At 38.7% G+C, this 15,876-nt stretch overlaps 1 protein-coding gene across 7 annotated transcripts in view; it reads left to right on the forward strand.

Moving 5' to 3' along the window:
- UNC13D (unc-13 homolog D) overlaps nucleotides 1-15,876 on the forward strand; it is a 144,580-nt gene that overhangs the window by 123,357 nt on the left and 5,347 nt on the right. For all 7 annotated transcript variants that reach the window (XM_056549659.1, XM_056549658.1, XM_056549657.1 and 4 more), the window contains 4 exons: nucleotides 4,407-4,490; nucleotides 11,260-11,380; nucleotides 13,514-13,637; nucleotides 13,821-14,023. In XM_056549659.1, the coding sequence (XP_056405634.1) occupies nucleotides 4,407-4,490; nucleotides 11,260-11,380; nucleotides 13,514-13,637; nucleotides 13,821-14,023 (532 nt within the window). The remainder of the gene's footprint in view (nucleotides 1-4,406; nucleotides 4,491-11,259; nucleotides 11,381-13,513; nucleotides 13,638-13,820; nucleotides 14,024-15,876) is intronic.

Here is a 15,876-nt window from a genome sequence, read left to right on the forward strand (position 1 = left end):
CCATTAGCACTTCCTTCTTTCTACTGCTTATACCTCTCCCTATACATCCAAGGATTCTGCTAGCATTTCCTACTTCTCTATTACATTGTCTTCCTACCTTTTCCATTTGGCGTATCCCGCCAGGAACTTCAACCCTGTTACAAATCTTTGTGTCATCAGCAAAAACACATACCTTACCATCGAGACCTTTTGCAATATCACCAATGAAGATATTAAACTAAATTGGTCCCAGTTCAGATTCCTGAGGTCCCCACTGGTAACAAGACCTTGCTCTGAATATTCTCCATTGACTACAACTCTCTGTTGTCTGTCACTCAGCTACTGCCTAATCCACTCAACAATATGGGAGTCCAAAGCTCAATGACTGTAGTTTATTTATAAGTCTTCTATGTGGGACAGTGTCAAAAGCCTTACTAAAATCTAGATATGCGATGTCTACTTCCCCTCCGCCATTTATTATTTTAGTCACGCAATCAAAAAAATCAATAAGACTTGTTTGACATGATCTCCCTGAAGTAAACCCATGTTGTTTTTCATCTTCTATTCCATGGGATTTTAGATGTTCCACAATACTATCCTTTAGAAGGGTTTCCATTAATTTCCCCACTATTGATGTCAGACTAACTGGCCTATAGTTACTTGATTCCTCTCTACTACCTTTCTTGTGAATGGGCACATTCTCCTATTACCAGTAACCATAGCTTCTATTAAAAAATCTTAATCCTTCCAGTACTTATTAGCTGCTGAATACTACAGTGGAAATTTTTTTCTTTTTGGAACACAGAGAGCTCTCTGCTGGCATCTCTGTCCATTTTTGGAACTGTCCAGAGCAGCATATGTTTGCTATGGGGATTTTCCTCTTCTCTGGACAGTTCTTAAAATGGACAGAGATGCCAGCAGAGAGCACTGTGGTCATGATGTCAGCAGAGAACACTGTGTTCCAAAAAGAAAATAATTTCCTCTGTAGTATTCAGCAGCTAATAAGTACTGGAAGGATTAAGATTTTTTAATAGAAGTAATTTACACATCTGTTTAACTTTCTGGAACCAGTTGATTTAAAAAAAAAGTTTTCAATCGGAGTACCCCTTTAACCTGTTAAGGACCAAGGACGCCCTGAGACCGCTCCCATTCTATAGCGGGTCAGCCTCTAACAACAGCCGGGACCCGCGGCTAATAGCGCACTGCACCTAAAGTGAAAGTAAATCATTGCTGGTTAGCTCAGGGGGCTGTTTGGAATGTCCGCTGCGAAATCGCGGCATCCCAAACAGCTGTGACACAGCAGGAGAGTCCCCTACCTTGACTCCTGGTGTCCGATCGACGAATTACTGCTCAGTGCCTGAGATCCAGGCATGAGCAGTCAAGCGTCAGAATCATTGATCAATGGTTTCCTATGAGAAACCATTGATCAATGTAAAAGATCAGTGTGTGCAGTGTTATAACCTTCTATGGGAGCTATAACATTGCAAAAAAAAAAAAGTGGAAAAAAAAAAGTGAATAAAGATCATTTAACCCTAATAAAAGTTTGAATCACCCTCCTTTTCCCATTTAAAAAAAACTGTGTAAATAAAAATAAACATATGTTGTATCGCCAAGTGCCACAATGTCTGAATTATAAAAATATATTGTTAATTAAACCACACGGTCAATGGCGTACGCGCAAAAAAATTCCAAAGTCCAAATAGCGTATTTTGGTCACTTTTTATATCATGAAAAATTGAATAAAAAGCAATCAAAAAGTCCGATCAATACAAAAATAGTACCACTAAAAACTTCAGATCACAGCACAAAAAATAAGCCCTCATACCGCCCCATACGCGGAAAAATAAAAAAGTTATAGGGGTCAGAAGATGACAATTTTATAATTTTAAATTATAAATTTTCCTGCATGTAGTGATGTTTTTTTCAGAAGTAATACAAAATCAAACCTATAAAAGTAGGGTATCATTTTAATCGTATGGACCTAAGGAATAAAGAAAAGGTGTCATTTTTAACTGTAGAAACAGAAGCTCCCAAAAGTTACAAAATGGAATTTTTTTTTTCAATTTTGTCTCACAATGATTTTTTTTCCATTTCGCCGTCGATTTTTGGGTAAAATTACTGATGTCATTACAAAATAGAATTGGTGGCGCAAAAAATAAGCCATCATATGGATTTTTAGGTGCATAATTGAAAGTGTTATGATTTTTTAAAGGTAAGGAGGAAAAAATGAAAGTTCAAAAATGGAAAAAACCCTAGTCCTTAAGGGGTTAATGCATAAAGGGACACAGCTCAGATTTGCAAAAAAAATCCTGCCTGCGGTTTTCCCACTGGACCTAAAACCGTGGTGTACCACGGTTTTAGGTCCGGTGAGAAAACCGCATACAGGGCAAAAAAGAGCCGACCGGAGTCAGCGTTTCTCTCTGGTTGGCCGGGGCGGATACGGCTGGGATATGGGAGCGCCCGGTTTTCGCTCCCCCAGCCATATACAAACCTGTATTGCTTAAAACGTAATGTGAACCCAGCCTTAAATGTGCACCGAATGTGTTGTGTAAAAGTTCAATTACAAAAACAACCCTAAACAAAACTAAGATAAATTAGAAACACTTACTTTTGAAAAAATGGGCCATGAGTCATGGCTTCAAAACATTCAGATCATCCATCAAATGCAACTACTGAAACAAAGTTAGCTCCTACCTGCCTTGCCAAAATGTGGTAGAAATCTGGACTTTTAACAATAATCCGATCCAGTGGTCTACCCAGGGATAAGCAAATTTGCTATAATTGGAAAAATACAGACACGTTGTCAGTAGCTCAACAACAGATTCCTTCTCCAGCTCAGAATGAAGGAGTGTCTCTTACCTGGAGTCCTGTTTATTTAGGCACAGTACAATAAAGAGAGGGTTTCCAAAGCCACTCCCACGCCAAATATCTATGTGACGGACTGTTACTACATCTACAACTATGGCAATCGCCAATAACATAAGAACACGATCTAGTGCACAATATAAAGCCCACCATTAAGGCTATGCGACAAACCATTAATATTTCTACAAGAATTAAATCTGTTCTATACAGATGCCACAAATTGTGTCAGCTAAAAGGGCTGGGATGAGAGCCCCACTAAAGTTTTATATACACTGACATCAGATCGCTTGCCAAGCGGCTATCAAGATCTGGTTTCATTTTCAATTTTCCTGCTGCTTGATCCTGAGTATGTGGAGACCTAAAGAGCATTACCAGCAGTGCACCACAAGCATCTTACACAACTATTGGCTCACGCCCAGGAGCACACATGCTGAACAATAGTTCTTCCAGCTTTCCAGACTGCTCCCAGAGACCTATGGCATGGATGGGGCATGCATAACTCATATCGGAGTACCTCTTGAGACCACAGGAAGGCTAGGCCCTGATTCATATTTCTGACCATTTATAAAAGGAAACAATAGGGTCCGCTTTTCACCTCCTGACAGCAGACCCTTTCGTATATTCCCTAACAGGGACAGAAAAGCACTGATAATGGAGGGAGGGGGGCTTTTAACCTCTCATGCTGTGCTTCCTGTCCCTATTTGGTCAAGTGGTCCAATCTCATGTGGTCCTGTTATTACATAGTTAGTACGGTCGAAAAAAGACATATGTCCATCAAGTTCAACCAGGGAATGTGTGGCGCGATATTGGGGAAGGGATGGGATTTTATATTTCTTCATAAGTATTAATGTTATTTTGTTCCAGGAATGTATCTAATCCTGTTTTAAAGCTGTTAATTTTTCCTGCTGTGACCAGTTCCCGAGGTAGACTGTTCCATAAGTTCACTGTTCTCATGGTAAAGAAGGCGTGTCGCCCCCTTGAGGCTAAACTTTTTCTTCTCCAGACAGAAGGAGTGCCCCCTCGTCCTTTGGGGGGGTTTAACCTGGAATAGTTTTTCTCCATATTTTTTGTATGGGCCATTAATATACTTATATACGTTTATCATATCCCCCCTTAAACGTCTCTTCTCAAGACTAAACAATTGTAACTCCTTTAATCGCTCCTCATAGCTAAGATGTTCCATGCCCCATATTACGAAGATGAGAAGAAAAAACACTCATGAATACAGATACCTCAGTATTTTAATCCCTCTTCATAGACTTCAATGGGCATACTTCATCCACAAAATGTATGAATGTTGCACATACTGCATTTTTTTATATTTCCATATTTTATACAGCTATTTGAATAGCCCCATAGATCAACATTAGCTCCATGTTACGGAACACACACAAAAAAAAAAAAAAAAAAAAAACAGACAAATAACAGGGAGACAAAATAGGCTTGTGTGAAAGAGGCCTTAGACTCATGTTTTTTACAGATAGTGTAGTGTCAAAATTCAATTAAATTATATGCTTGATTGACAAATCTAAACCATATATCAATGTTTTCTCTACCTACAGACCCTGGAACAGGATCTTGGTCTTTGTTCTTCCAGCACTCGGGAACTAATAGGGCGGTACTATCAGCAGAAGATCCAGCAGCAGGTAAAAGCATTAAACGCTATGATACTCAGATGCTTTGCTACACAGGGGGTGATGAAGGGTTAATGACATTGCACAGGGGGGTAATAAATGGGAGATGAAATGGCACACGGTGGAACAAGGGTGGAAATAAAAGTGTACAGCAGGGTAGCAGCCACATTAGTAATGCTGACACTGGACGCGCAAAGTGATATGTGCAATTGGCAGTATGCTGAGGGGCTTCCAGGGTGCTCAGGCCTTGAGCTATGTAGGGGACCCTAAAATTTCTGATGGCAGCCATGCCAAGCCTAAAGATCCACCTGTGTTCTTCTTGTAGTAGCAATTTTTCAATACTTCCCTTCTGTGGCCCCAAAGTTTTTTGCCATACACCGAAGAATTTAATATCAAACATCCATTGTTTATTTATGTCTCTCATGTGCCTTGTTATGTATTACTGTTGGTCTGGATAGTACTCAGATGTTTAGATATTCTCATTCTGAATTCTTGGGTTGTTTTACCAATATACATTTTCGGACATCCACATTGTTCTATATATAGAATGTTATTGGTCATACAGTTAATAAATTGTCTGACTTGATTGTCCATCTGTAGGATTCCGAAATGATCTTATCTTCAGCAGGAATCTGCAAAAATTACATTGGCCACATGGGAAAGAAATCACAGTTTGACTCTTTAACCATGTAGTACTTCTCGGGACTGAGGACATGTAAACAAAGATGTCTCTTAAGCTTGGACACCTTCTAAATGTCACCATTGGTCTCTATGCTAAAACCTCCTTGAGATCATGATCGGTATCTTCAAGTATCAGCCATTACCTTGATGCATATCCATCAAATGTTCCAATGCATCTAGTGACGGATTGTTAGTTTTTCTGTCTACCGGATGCTAGAAGAGCCATTCTATCGCTTCCCTGTGCTCTATTTTTAAATAAATTTTGGGATACCCCTTGCTCGAAATCTCCTTAAAGGGGTAGTCCAGTGGTGAAAAACATATCCCCCTATCCTAAGAATAGGGGATAAGCTTCAGATTGCAGGGGGTCCGACCACTGGGGCCCCCTGTGATCTCCCTGTACGGGTCACCAGCTCGCTGGCCAGATAGCGCATGTTGACCACCGCACGAAGCGGCAGCCGACACACCCCCTCAATACAACTCTATGGCAGAGCCGGAGATTGCCGAAGGCAGCGCTCCTGTTCTGCAATAGAGTTGTATTGAGGGGGCGTGTCAGCAGCCGCTTCGTGCGGTGGTCAACACGCCCCCTTCCTGCGGGCTGTCGGGGGCCCCATACAGGAGATCACGGGAGGCCCCAGCGGTCGGACCCCCCACGATCTGAAACTTATCCCCTATGCTTAGGATAGGGGATACGTTTTTCACCATTGGATATCTCCTTTAAGAGTTCATTACACTCTTTCCTAAAGCTCTAGCTGTGACATCCTTGTACACAGTACTATGTGGTCAACAAGTCAAACTGTGGGTGACTGCTCATGTGACAGCACACAGCAAGGAGATAATTTGGGTGCTGTACCCAACCAAAACAAGAAATCCTTGCATCAGACACAAAATAGAATATAGAGGATTAGCATATAAAACTTTTATTAGACCTATTAAAATGGTCAAATGGACCTGTAATAAACAATATATAAACCAAGGTGATAACCAAAAGTGCTCAAATAATGTGTGTGATCATAAATGCTACTTACCGTATATATCAGGAATGGGTTATCAGGACCGGTGTAGCCAATATAGACAAACAGGCAATTGGTTCTAATTTGCCCTATAAACTGGCCCTGAAAAATACCTTTCTTGGCAAGTGTTGCATCACCGTAAAAAGGGCGGCCCCACACAGGATCCTGTCCCTGTTATACCCTAATACACCTTATATGACCTCCCTATGCATTTCTTCTGCCTTGTCAGCAGAGTCCTCAGGGGAATAGTCAAGGATTAAAGGGGTACTCCGGTGAAAAACAATTTTTTTTTTTTAAATCAACTGGTGCCAGAAAGTTAAACAGATTTGTAAATTACTTCTATTAAAAAATCTTAATCCTTCCTGTACTTATTAGCTGCTGAATACTACAGTGGAAATTCTTTCCCGTTTGAAACACAGAGATGTCTGCTGACATCACAGGCACAGTGCTCTCTGCTGACATCTCTGTCCATTTTAGGAACTGTCCATGGTAAAAGGAAATCCCCACAGCAAACATAAGCTGTTCTGGACAGTTCATAAAATGGACAGAGATGTCAGCAGAGAGCACTGTGCTCGTGATGTCAGCAGACAGTTCTGTGTTTCAAAAAGAAAAGAATTTCCGCTGTAGTATTCAGCAGCTAAGTACAGGAAGGATTGAGATTTTTTAATAGAAGTAATTTACAAATCTGTTTAACTTTCTGGCACCAGTTGATTTAAAAAAAATATATATGTTTTTCACCGGAGTACCCCTTTAAACAAAGGCTGCACATACAAAAGCTGCACATACAAAAGCAATTATGAATCTTAGGTTAGTAAGTAATTGTGTCGGACTAAAAAGTAAATAAGTCCAAAACCTGTGAAGGCAGTACATGTTATCACTGCCGTACATAGAAACAGTCTCTTCTTCTAGCACATGAATACTAGGTAATTGCATTATATAATAAAAATTTAGAACAAAACACATGAGTATGGATTAAACGCGTATTATAATACATTCATAATTGCTTTTGTATGTGCAGCTTTTGTATGTGAAGCCTTTGTTTAATCCCTGACTCTGCTGACATAGGCAAAGAAATGCGTAGGGAGGTCATATAGGGTGAATGAGAATATAACAGGGACAGGTACCTGTGTGGGGCTGCCCGTTTTAGGGCGATGCAAAACTTACCAAAAAGGGTATTTTTTAGGGACAGTTTATAGGGCAAATTAAAACCAATTGCCTGTTTGTCTATATTGGCTACACCGATCCTGATAACCCATATATATACCGTAAGTAGCATTTATGATCACACACATTATTTGAGCACTTTAGGTTTCACCTTGGTTTATATATTGTTTATTACAGGTCCATTTGACCATTTTAATAGGTCTAATAAAAGTTAAGTTTTATATGCTAAACCTCTATATACTATTTTGTTACTGCTCATGTGGCCACTGTGATTTTTGCATCTTCCTACGGAAGATAAGAGAATTTTATAATCCTACAGATGGATGGCCTAAAACATTTTATATGTGGAACAACTTGGAAAGCAACCCAAGAATTCAGAAGAAGAATATCTAAACACCTAGAAATTTGTTGCACCTTCCATTCTGCTGTGTGTGTGTGTGTGTATATATTCCTTTAATGTGCATAATCTCTCCTTTCGTTTTTCAGTCATCACCTTAATATAAGCCATTGCCCCATATTAATTGTGTTATTTGGTGTATACCACCTGCAGTCAGGTGATATACATATCCTCAAATCACTGATATATGGAACATAAATCCAATTTAGCTAATTACTAACTTAAGACCAACCAAAATAGCTAAAATTTAACAACTTTTATTAAATCCAGTTAAAACCTATAGTTACTATAAAATGGATACAGAGTCATCGGTCTATAATACATAAAGACTCAAAACAGGGTAGATTCCCTCCAGGGTCGATCCCCTATTTAACACCCTTATCAAACCCGACGCGTTTCCCCGTGGGTTGGATATGTCCACGGTTCATCAGGGGTTATACTTAAACCCCGGACACACAGTGGAGAAGTATATCTTATAACTTATTCTATTCAATGTATAACAGGCAGGAAGAACACATAAAACACACAGCAAGCAGGGTTAATAAATGTACGATATAGTTTCTGTGGGATTCCTCTTCATGGATAGTCTCCAATAGTGTCTTTGATAACCAATAGACCCAAGGTCCTTGATATGACCTCCAGGTTTAGTGCCACTTCCTGAAAAGCAAAAAGCAAACAGGCAGGAAAGCGACAAAAAGACATATAGCCGTTAATAAATAAACAAACTCAGAGCAGACAGACTAAAAATAAAAAATAATAAATAATAATTAATAATAAATAGTAAACAAACATGTGGCTCAGGCACATTAAGCACATACAGCAAAAGAAACCAGATAGCAGAATGCAAATACAAAGACCATTAAACACAGAGAATAGAATAATTTTGAAAAGTACCTGAATGTCAGAGTACATCAAAGAGCGCCCATATGATATGAAATAGGCTAATAAATACAATTATTTTCTTCCTCAGCAATGGCCCCTATTAGCTTAAGAAAATACAATAATATAAATTGATGAACTATAATTTATTAATTCAAATCGCATATTCACTCAAATGTGTTTTATGTGTTCTTCCTGCCTGTTATACATTGAATAGAATAAGTTATAAGATATACTTCTCCACTGTGTGTCCGGGGTTTAAGTATAACCCCTGATGAACCGTGGACATATCTAACCCACGGGGAAACGCGTCGGGTTTGATAAGGGTGTTAAATAGGGGATCGACCCTGGAGGGAATCTACCCTGTTTTGAGTCTTTATGTATTATAGACCGATGACTCTGTATCCATTTTATAGTAACTATAGGTTTTAACTGGATTTAATAAAAGTTGTTAAATTTTAGCTATTTTGGTTGGTCTTGAGATATACATATCCTGTTTTAATTTGACCTCCAAAAATGCACTTCCTGTGTGTAGTGGAATATGTTGAAGATAAATGATTTCCAGGATTCCCCTTAGGAGCCGTGGTTATACATCACCCTGAAATCTGACCCAAAGTTATTACGCTTCCTGTAGAACCCAAACATGACCCCATTATATCCATCAGTCGAGCTGTATCTATGTACCCCTGCATGTTTGTTAATCACGTGTCCTGTCAAAATGTGCATCATGTCGTAACAGTATTAATGAAAGAACACGAATGTGTAATCTGTGTTTGAAGAAGGATGTACTTTCCCATTGTTAACCTTGGCAGCAGCTGCCTGGCACTAATCACTAAAGTTGAGTTTACCATCCACTAGTACCCCCAAGATGTTTAAAACTTACCTGTTAACAAATGTGGGCTCTTCAGGATAGGTGTTGACATTAATTGCTGCAGACAACAATTATGGTATCTCCCATTGTGTTATTTTTATGGAGGGATCAGAACCAGGCAGAGTGGCGATTATGGCAATGTCCACTAATGAATATAATGTGTGTGTGTGTGTGTGTATATGTATATATATATATATATATATATATATATATATATATATATCCTTATAATAATACACTCACTGTCCATCAAGAATATAAAATCTAATATACTGATGAAGTTATACATCAGCTGACAATGTTATTGTTAGGTAGTATATGTGCTTATTAAGAAAATGTTTTATCAGTGATAATGTGAATAATACTGTGACATGTTTACTTACAGTTAGGATGGACTGTGGTGAAATATCCTCCAATATATCTAAAGGCATTTATTAACTACTATAATAATATGCATACTTACCAGTAAAAATGTGAATACTGGTGAGACCAGAACTAATATTAATTAATATCATAGGATATTTAAACAGATGCTACAAGAGCAACAATCAAGGTTCTAGTATAAAATTAAGAAAAACACATTTCTGATGTGATTTACATTAATTTTATTGCATTGCTGAATATGACACATTGTAACATGCATTCATACTACCCAGGTATGGACATATTGCCCCAATGATATTCAGTCTGATGATGACTTTTGTGATCCCTATAGAGCATTGGGTTAATAGTATGGTTCCATGTCCTTTCTTTTGTTCTATGTGCCAGAGGAGATAGGTTAGTTATAGAGACATTGCTAAGTCTGTACGCATGCATGGTAATGGAATAAACAGAAGTCGGTGTGACATGATCTGAGTGTCATGTGACTCCTGCGGAAGTGCGGTATATGGTAGCACCCAGCAGAGGACATGAGGATATGAATTTTAAGCAATAAGTGTACTGAGCATGGTTGGCTCAGTATTTATTGGACAGTTGGACCTGTGTGCCATTTTGCCTATATACCCCTGAAGACATCGTTCGTACAACAGAGGGTTAATGTCTTTTAGGAGATTAGTATCTCAGCCCACATTTTTCTAGTGTACTGCAGATGCTGTGAATGGTGACTTCTTATGAGAGCTATTTATATCTACAACTGGACTGTAATCTGCATGTTTTAAGTCACATTTTTGTAGGATTGTATTATTTTAAAGCATACTAATAAAATATGAAGTTTTAGTAACACAACATATTAAGAAAAGGATGGGGGTAAAATATAATGGGGTGTGTATCCCTTAATTTGGATATTAGGGTATGACAGGCAAGGGTAAGGCGTTGGGACTGGCTCCTGAATTCATTGGCTAGGAGTGCAACATGTGATAATACTGTGGTTCAGCTATGCAGGATGATGCATGGCAATATGCAACCAAATTTACTCCCTGCACGCTGTAGGCCTCAGTGTATGGGCAATACAGTCATTTAGACCTTCAGCACCAGAAATATACAACTTACATTCTAGTAAATCATGTATCCTCTACTGGGCAGTAGCTGGAAAAGCTGTTCTGGGCTACCACAATGTCTCAATTTATTTTGGGGAATTAATTTTGAGAAATGTTTTAACTATTAAAAGACTCAGTAAATTTGGTGTATGTAAACTTCTGACCCATTGGAATTTTGTGAAGTTTTATGTATTATATGTTGTGTTATAAGGAACAAAGTGGGTTTGTTAACGTTAAAATGTCTTCCTAAGCTGTATACGTGTATGTTAAGTATTTCATGTTTGTATATTGTAACCACTTACAGCAGGGTTCCACGGCAGAAAAGTATGGAGCTGTTACAGTGAAAGTTATCTATCGACACTCAGAGCAGAAACTGCATGTAGAGATCCTCAATGCAGTGAATCTTCTTCCTTTGGATTCCAATGGTAAACAAAATACACACATTAACATGCACATACATCTAAACCAATAAAGGGAACCTATCAGCAGTTTCAGGTTGCTCAGACCACGGGCAGCATGAATCGGAGACAGGGAGCAAGATCACAACATTCTATAAATGACCATAACCCTGAGAGAAAACAGTTTTTCCCATTTCTGGCGACTTTTATGACTATGAGTTCTTTCAAACAACTGAGTATTTTAGAGTACATGATACTATGTTGTGATATCCCCTCCTGTCCCTGTTTCATGCTGTCTGTGTATTAGACAACATAAAACTACTAACAGGATCACTTTAAAACCGCTGAGCATTGAAGTATTGATCATCTTGAGACAGTGGCAACCGTCAAGGGATGTGATATATTAGGCTATGTTCACAAGGCGCAATTCCACACAAATTCCATTCAACAAAGCTTGCTGAATAGAATTGCAGAATTTATATGAAATTCTGCCGCCATTATGGCAAAATTTCAGCAGAATTCTGTGTTCTCAAAAAAAAAAAAAAAAAAAATTCTGCTGAAATTCAAAGCCCGATTGACTTCAATAGGATTCACTGTGGAATTCCACAAAATTTAAGACAGCTCTGTTGGAAGTTGATCTGGTGGAAGCAGGAACATTTTATGAGTGACTTTAAAAAGGGCCAAATTGTGATGGCAAGATAACTATATCATAATCTTCTTACCTACTCTGAGGTAACTAACATTAAACTTGCTCTGAGGTATATAACGTTAAACAAAATTGCAAAATTACAGCCTAGCGTAACAATAAAATACAGCATATTCACCATGGAAAGTCCAGCGCCAGTGCTCCAGTTTACTTCCCCTCCTTACATGCTCTCCCTGCTCTCTGCTCTGGCTGTAGGGGTTAGGAATATTATCAACAATCGGCCCGAATCACAAGCGCCGATCTTCACAAGGCTTAACCAATCATGTTGCCGGAACATTCCCTGGATCTCTATTAGTCGGCTCGTTCCTTAGCAGGTTGCTGGCCGTTTTACATGGGCCCATTTTTGGGACTTAGTGTCCGTAAGAATGCTCATTTGTCCAATAATCGGCCCATGTAAAAGGACAACTGTTAGCTGCAATTCAGGTTCCAAACTGCTGAGACAGTTCGAAAGGTCTTAGGACACATGTTACCTGTTATATATTTGTCTGCACTTCCATGACATAAAATTTTTATTTTTATTTTCTGGTGCAAAGTGTAAAATAGGCTATTTCAAGCCCCATGAAGGGCTGTGGGCTGAAACCCCTCTTCTCTCCCTCTCCCATACATTTCCCAGCTTGACTGACAGTCAGGTGAAAACTCAGCCCTGACTGCCCCCCCCCCCTTCCATCTTTGTCCCTGCTTGATTAATAGGGCTCAGTTTTCAGCTGCCTGTCAATCAAGCTGGGAAAGGTATGGCAGAAGGAGAGAAGGGGATTCCAGTCCACAGCACTTCAGGGGCTTAAAAACACCTCTCCGATACTTTGCAGAGGAGAAAAAATTTTTTTTTCTATGTTATGTAAGCACAGACAGATAATATGAAAGGTACCATGTGCCTCTTTGCCCTTTCAGCTATCTAACAGTATCAGCAGTTTGGAACGTGAATTGCAGCTGACAGATTCATTTTAAGGTTGTAATGTGTTTCAAATGTCATCAGGAGAGGCAGGAGAGCATGTCATTTTGGAAAGTAAACAGAGGCACAGAGAGGACTGCAAGGTGTGTATGCTGTATTTTATTATTTTCATAGCCTAGTAATTTTTTTTTTTTTTGTTTTTTAAACCTCATCAACTGTTTTGTGTATTAAAAAGTAAGCATAAAAGTTACATTTAATCATTAGGGGTCCACAGGAAACAAAAGTGTTTTCTGTAAATATTTGGGTTTGGTGTAAGTCCCTACTTTTGTTTCGACATGCAGAAAATGCCTGTTCACTGGTTGTAGTGGTGTTATATGCACCTTAAAATGCTGCCATTAAAAAAAACTATTCAACCCGCCAAAAAACAAGCTCTAATACAGCTATGCTGAAAAAAAAATTGGGCCAGAATATGCACAATAATTGGGGGTTGGAGGTAAACCCATCGGTAAAGAAGTATTTCTTAAATAAACAAACTGACCATCGATTTCCATGTTCCTCACCTCAGGCAGCAGTGACCCATTTATTCAGCTGACATTGGAACCTAAACACATATTTCCAGCAGTAGAGCTGAGGTCTACAGAAACCAAGAAGAATGAACTGAACCCTCTTTATGATGAGGCCTTTGACTTGTGAGTATGCTTAATCTTTACTCACAAACACTGTATTAACTATATGTGCTGTACTGTTATAGGCCGTATATAGCTCCCTATTAATCTAGCCATCCATATGACTAATAACGCTAATAAGACAACTTCCTATTAACAAAATAGATCAAAGAATTCACAATGTTCTAATGTTCTTTTATCCCTCAGCCTGGTGACCCCGGAGCAGTGTGCAGTTCCAGGAGCCTGTCTTTTGCTGACGGTGTTTGACTATGATGCGATTCTTTCTAATGAGTTGGAGGGAGAGGCATTTTTGTCTCTTGCAGATGTTCCTGGGTTAAAAGAGGAGACAAGTGATCCTGTAGCTAATATTCCTCAAACACGAGTAGCCCTCACCCATCCAAAAGTAAATGGTCAGTGGTTTTCTAAAAATGCTGAAATTTCACACTTACATGTAAACACTTTCAGTGTGATTAATATAAACACTATTTTGTTTGTTCACTATGATATACAGTATATGGAAACAGTTGATCAGGGAATACTTATATGCAACTCAATAGACTATGTGTACTGCACTGCCAAATGCCTTGCCTTAATAAACTAAGGTGGTACTATGAAATCCCCCCAAAAATCCATATCATCTGAATAAATTGAGTGGTCACAGAACAAATGGGTCTGTCAATATGTTGGCCAATATCACCCCTCCACCTACATAATTAAAGTGTGATTGGAGAATTAGTGTATGAAAGGACAGGTCAGTGTGTTACTGAATTGTGAGGCTATATCCATACCCTTTTTGGGATATTTTCTTGGACATAAAGATTTATCAAGACCTGTCCAGAGGAAAAGTTGCCCAGTTGCCCTTTAGCAACCAATCAGATCGCTTCTTTAATTTTTCAGAGGCCTTGTTAAAAATGAAAGAAGTGATCTGATTGGTTGCTTTTAATCTGGACAAGTTTGATATATCTCCCCCAAATTGTCCCAAAATGCCATTTTATGGCCCCAAAAAACAGTATTTTTCCCACTGGATTTTATCGAATGTAATGGTAAAAAAAAACTCTCTGTGCACATGTTCATTTTATGGCCATAATTGTTATGTACCAAAATACTGCCATATTTTGGCACATAATTTGGGACATAAACAACCTAAAAACATTAAGAAGCGAGCTTTTGCTAAAGCCCCAAAAAGTCTATGAATGGAGCCAGAACACAGACTGAGAGCAGCTTCAACCTGTGGAAAATAACATGGAATCAGCACACTTAGCACACTTACATTTAGATTTCTTACTTCATAGTAAATACAGAAATCACAAATCTGACACACATCAATGTTTAACGATCAAACATTCTTGTTAAGGGATACCGTTTTTTGACAAAAAAAATCTCCTGCTCCAGGGATCCTGGTGCAACCATACAATAAATGGTCAGCTAAGAGAGAAGTCAGCTCACCTCCCACAACACCTCTCCTCACAGATCCATACTGGCTTGGTACGTGTAGAATCAAGAAAGAAGAGGATGATCCAGTGTTCAGGTAAAATCTCCAGCTTTATTGGAATCTTTAAAAGCAGAATTCACTCCATTGTGCACAGAACAAGATCATCTGGACGCATTTCGAGTAGATCACCGCTCTTTATCAAAGACTACAGGGCTCACGCCTCACCTCCCTTAAATAAGGGAAGGGGAAGATGAATAATATGTGCATCATATGTTCAGTGTGGATTAAAAAGCAATTAAGAACAATACAATGACTTAAACACGGAGCTGTACTCAAACGCATGCAGTGTGAACAAGACCATATATGTGAAGATGAGGCATAATAGCAACGTTTATGTAAGCTGAAACCTTACCATCTCTATGATCTGTTCGCATATGCATTCACAGGAAATACAAACAGACAAGCTGATAATGTAGCAAAAATATATACCTGAATAAACAGTAATTCTATCAGGCAATAGAACCGTATATAATCATTTAATGTTATATGCATTGCACTAGACAAATTTACTCATAGTGTATCAGCAGTTCTTGTCTGATGTTAAGACCTACAGGGGCACAATGTCTAGCATAAATTGCAAACATGTCTCCCTATTTTGGAGTTTCTTATGCAAGTATCCACCTCTTTTACTTGGACTTACTTGTTCAATGGCATATGTCATGAAAAATGTTTCGAACCGTTGTGTTTTTCAATAAAATGCAGATAGGCACCTGACTTGGAATGAGTGATGTCATAGAGATGCTCCAGGATGCACGTTTTCATTTTCCTTTT

The sequence above is a fragment of the Hyla sarda genome, chromosome 13 (genome assembly GCF_029499605.1).
Source record: "Hyla sarda isolate aHylSar1 chromosome 13, aHylSar1.hap1, whole genome shotgun sequence".
In the NCBI taxonomy this organism is placed as follows: Eukaryota; Metazoa; Chordata; class Amphibia; order Anura; family Hylidae; genus Hyla; species Hyla sarda.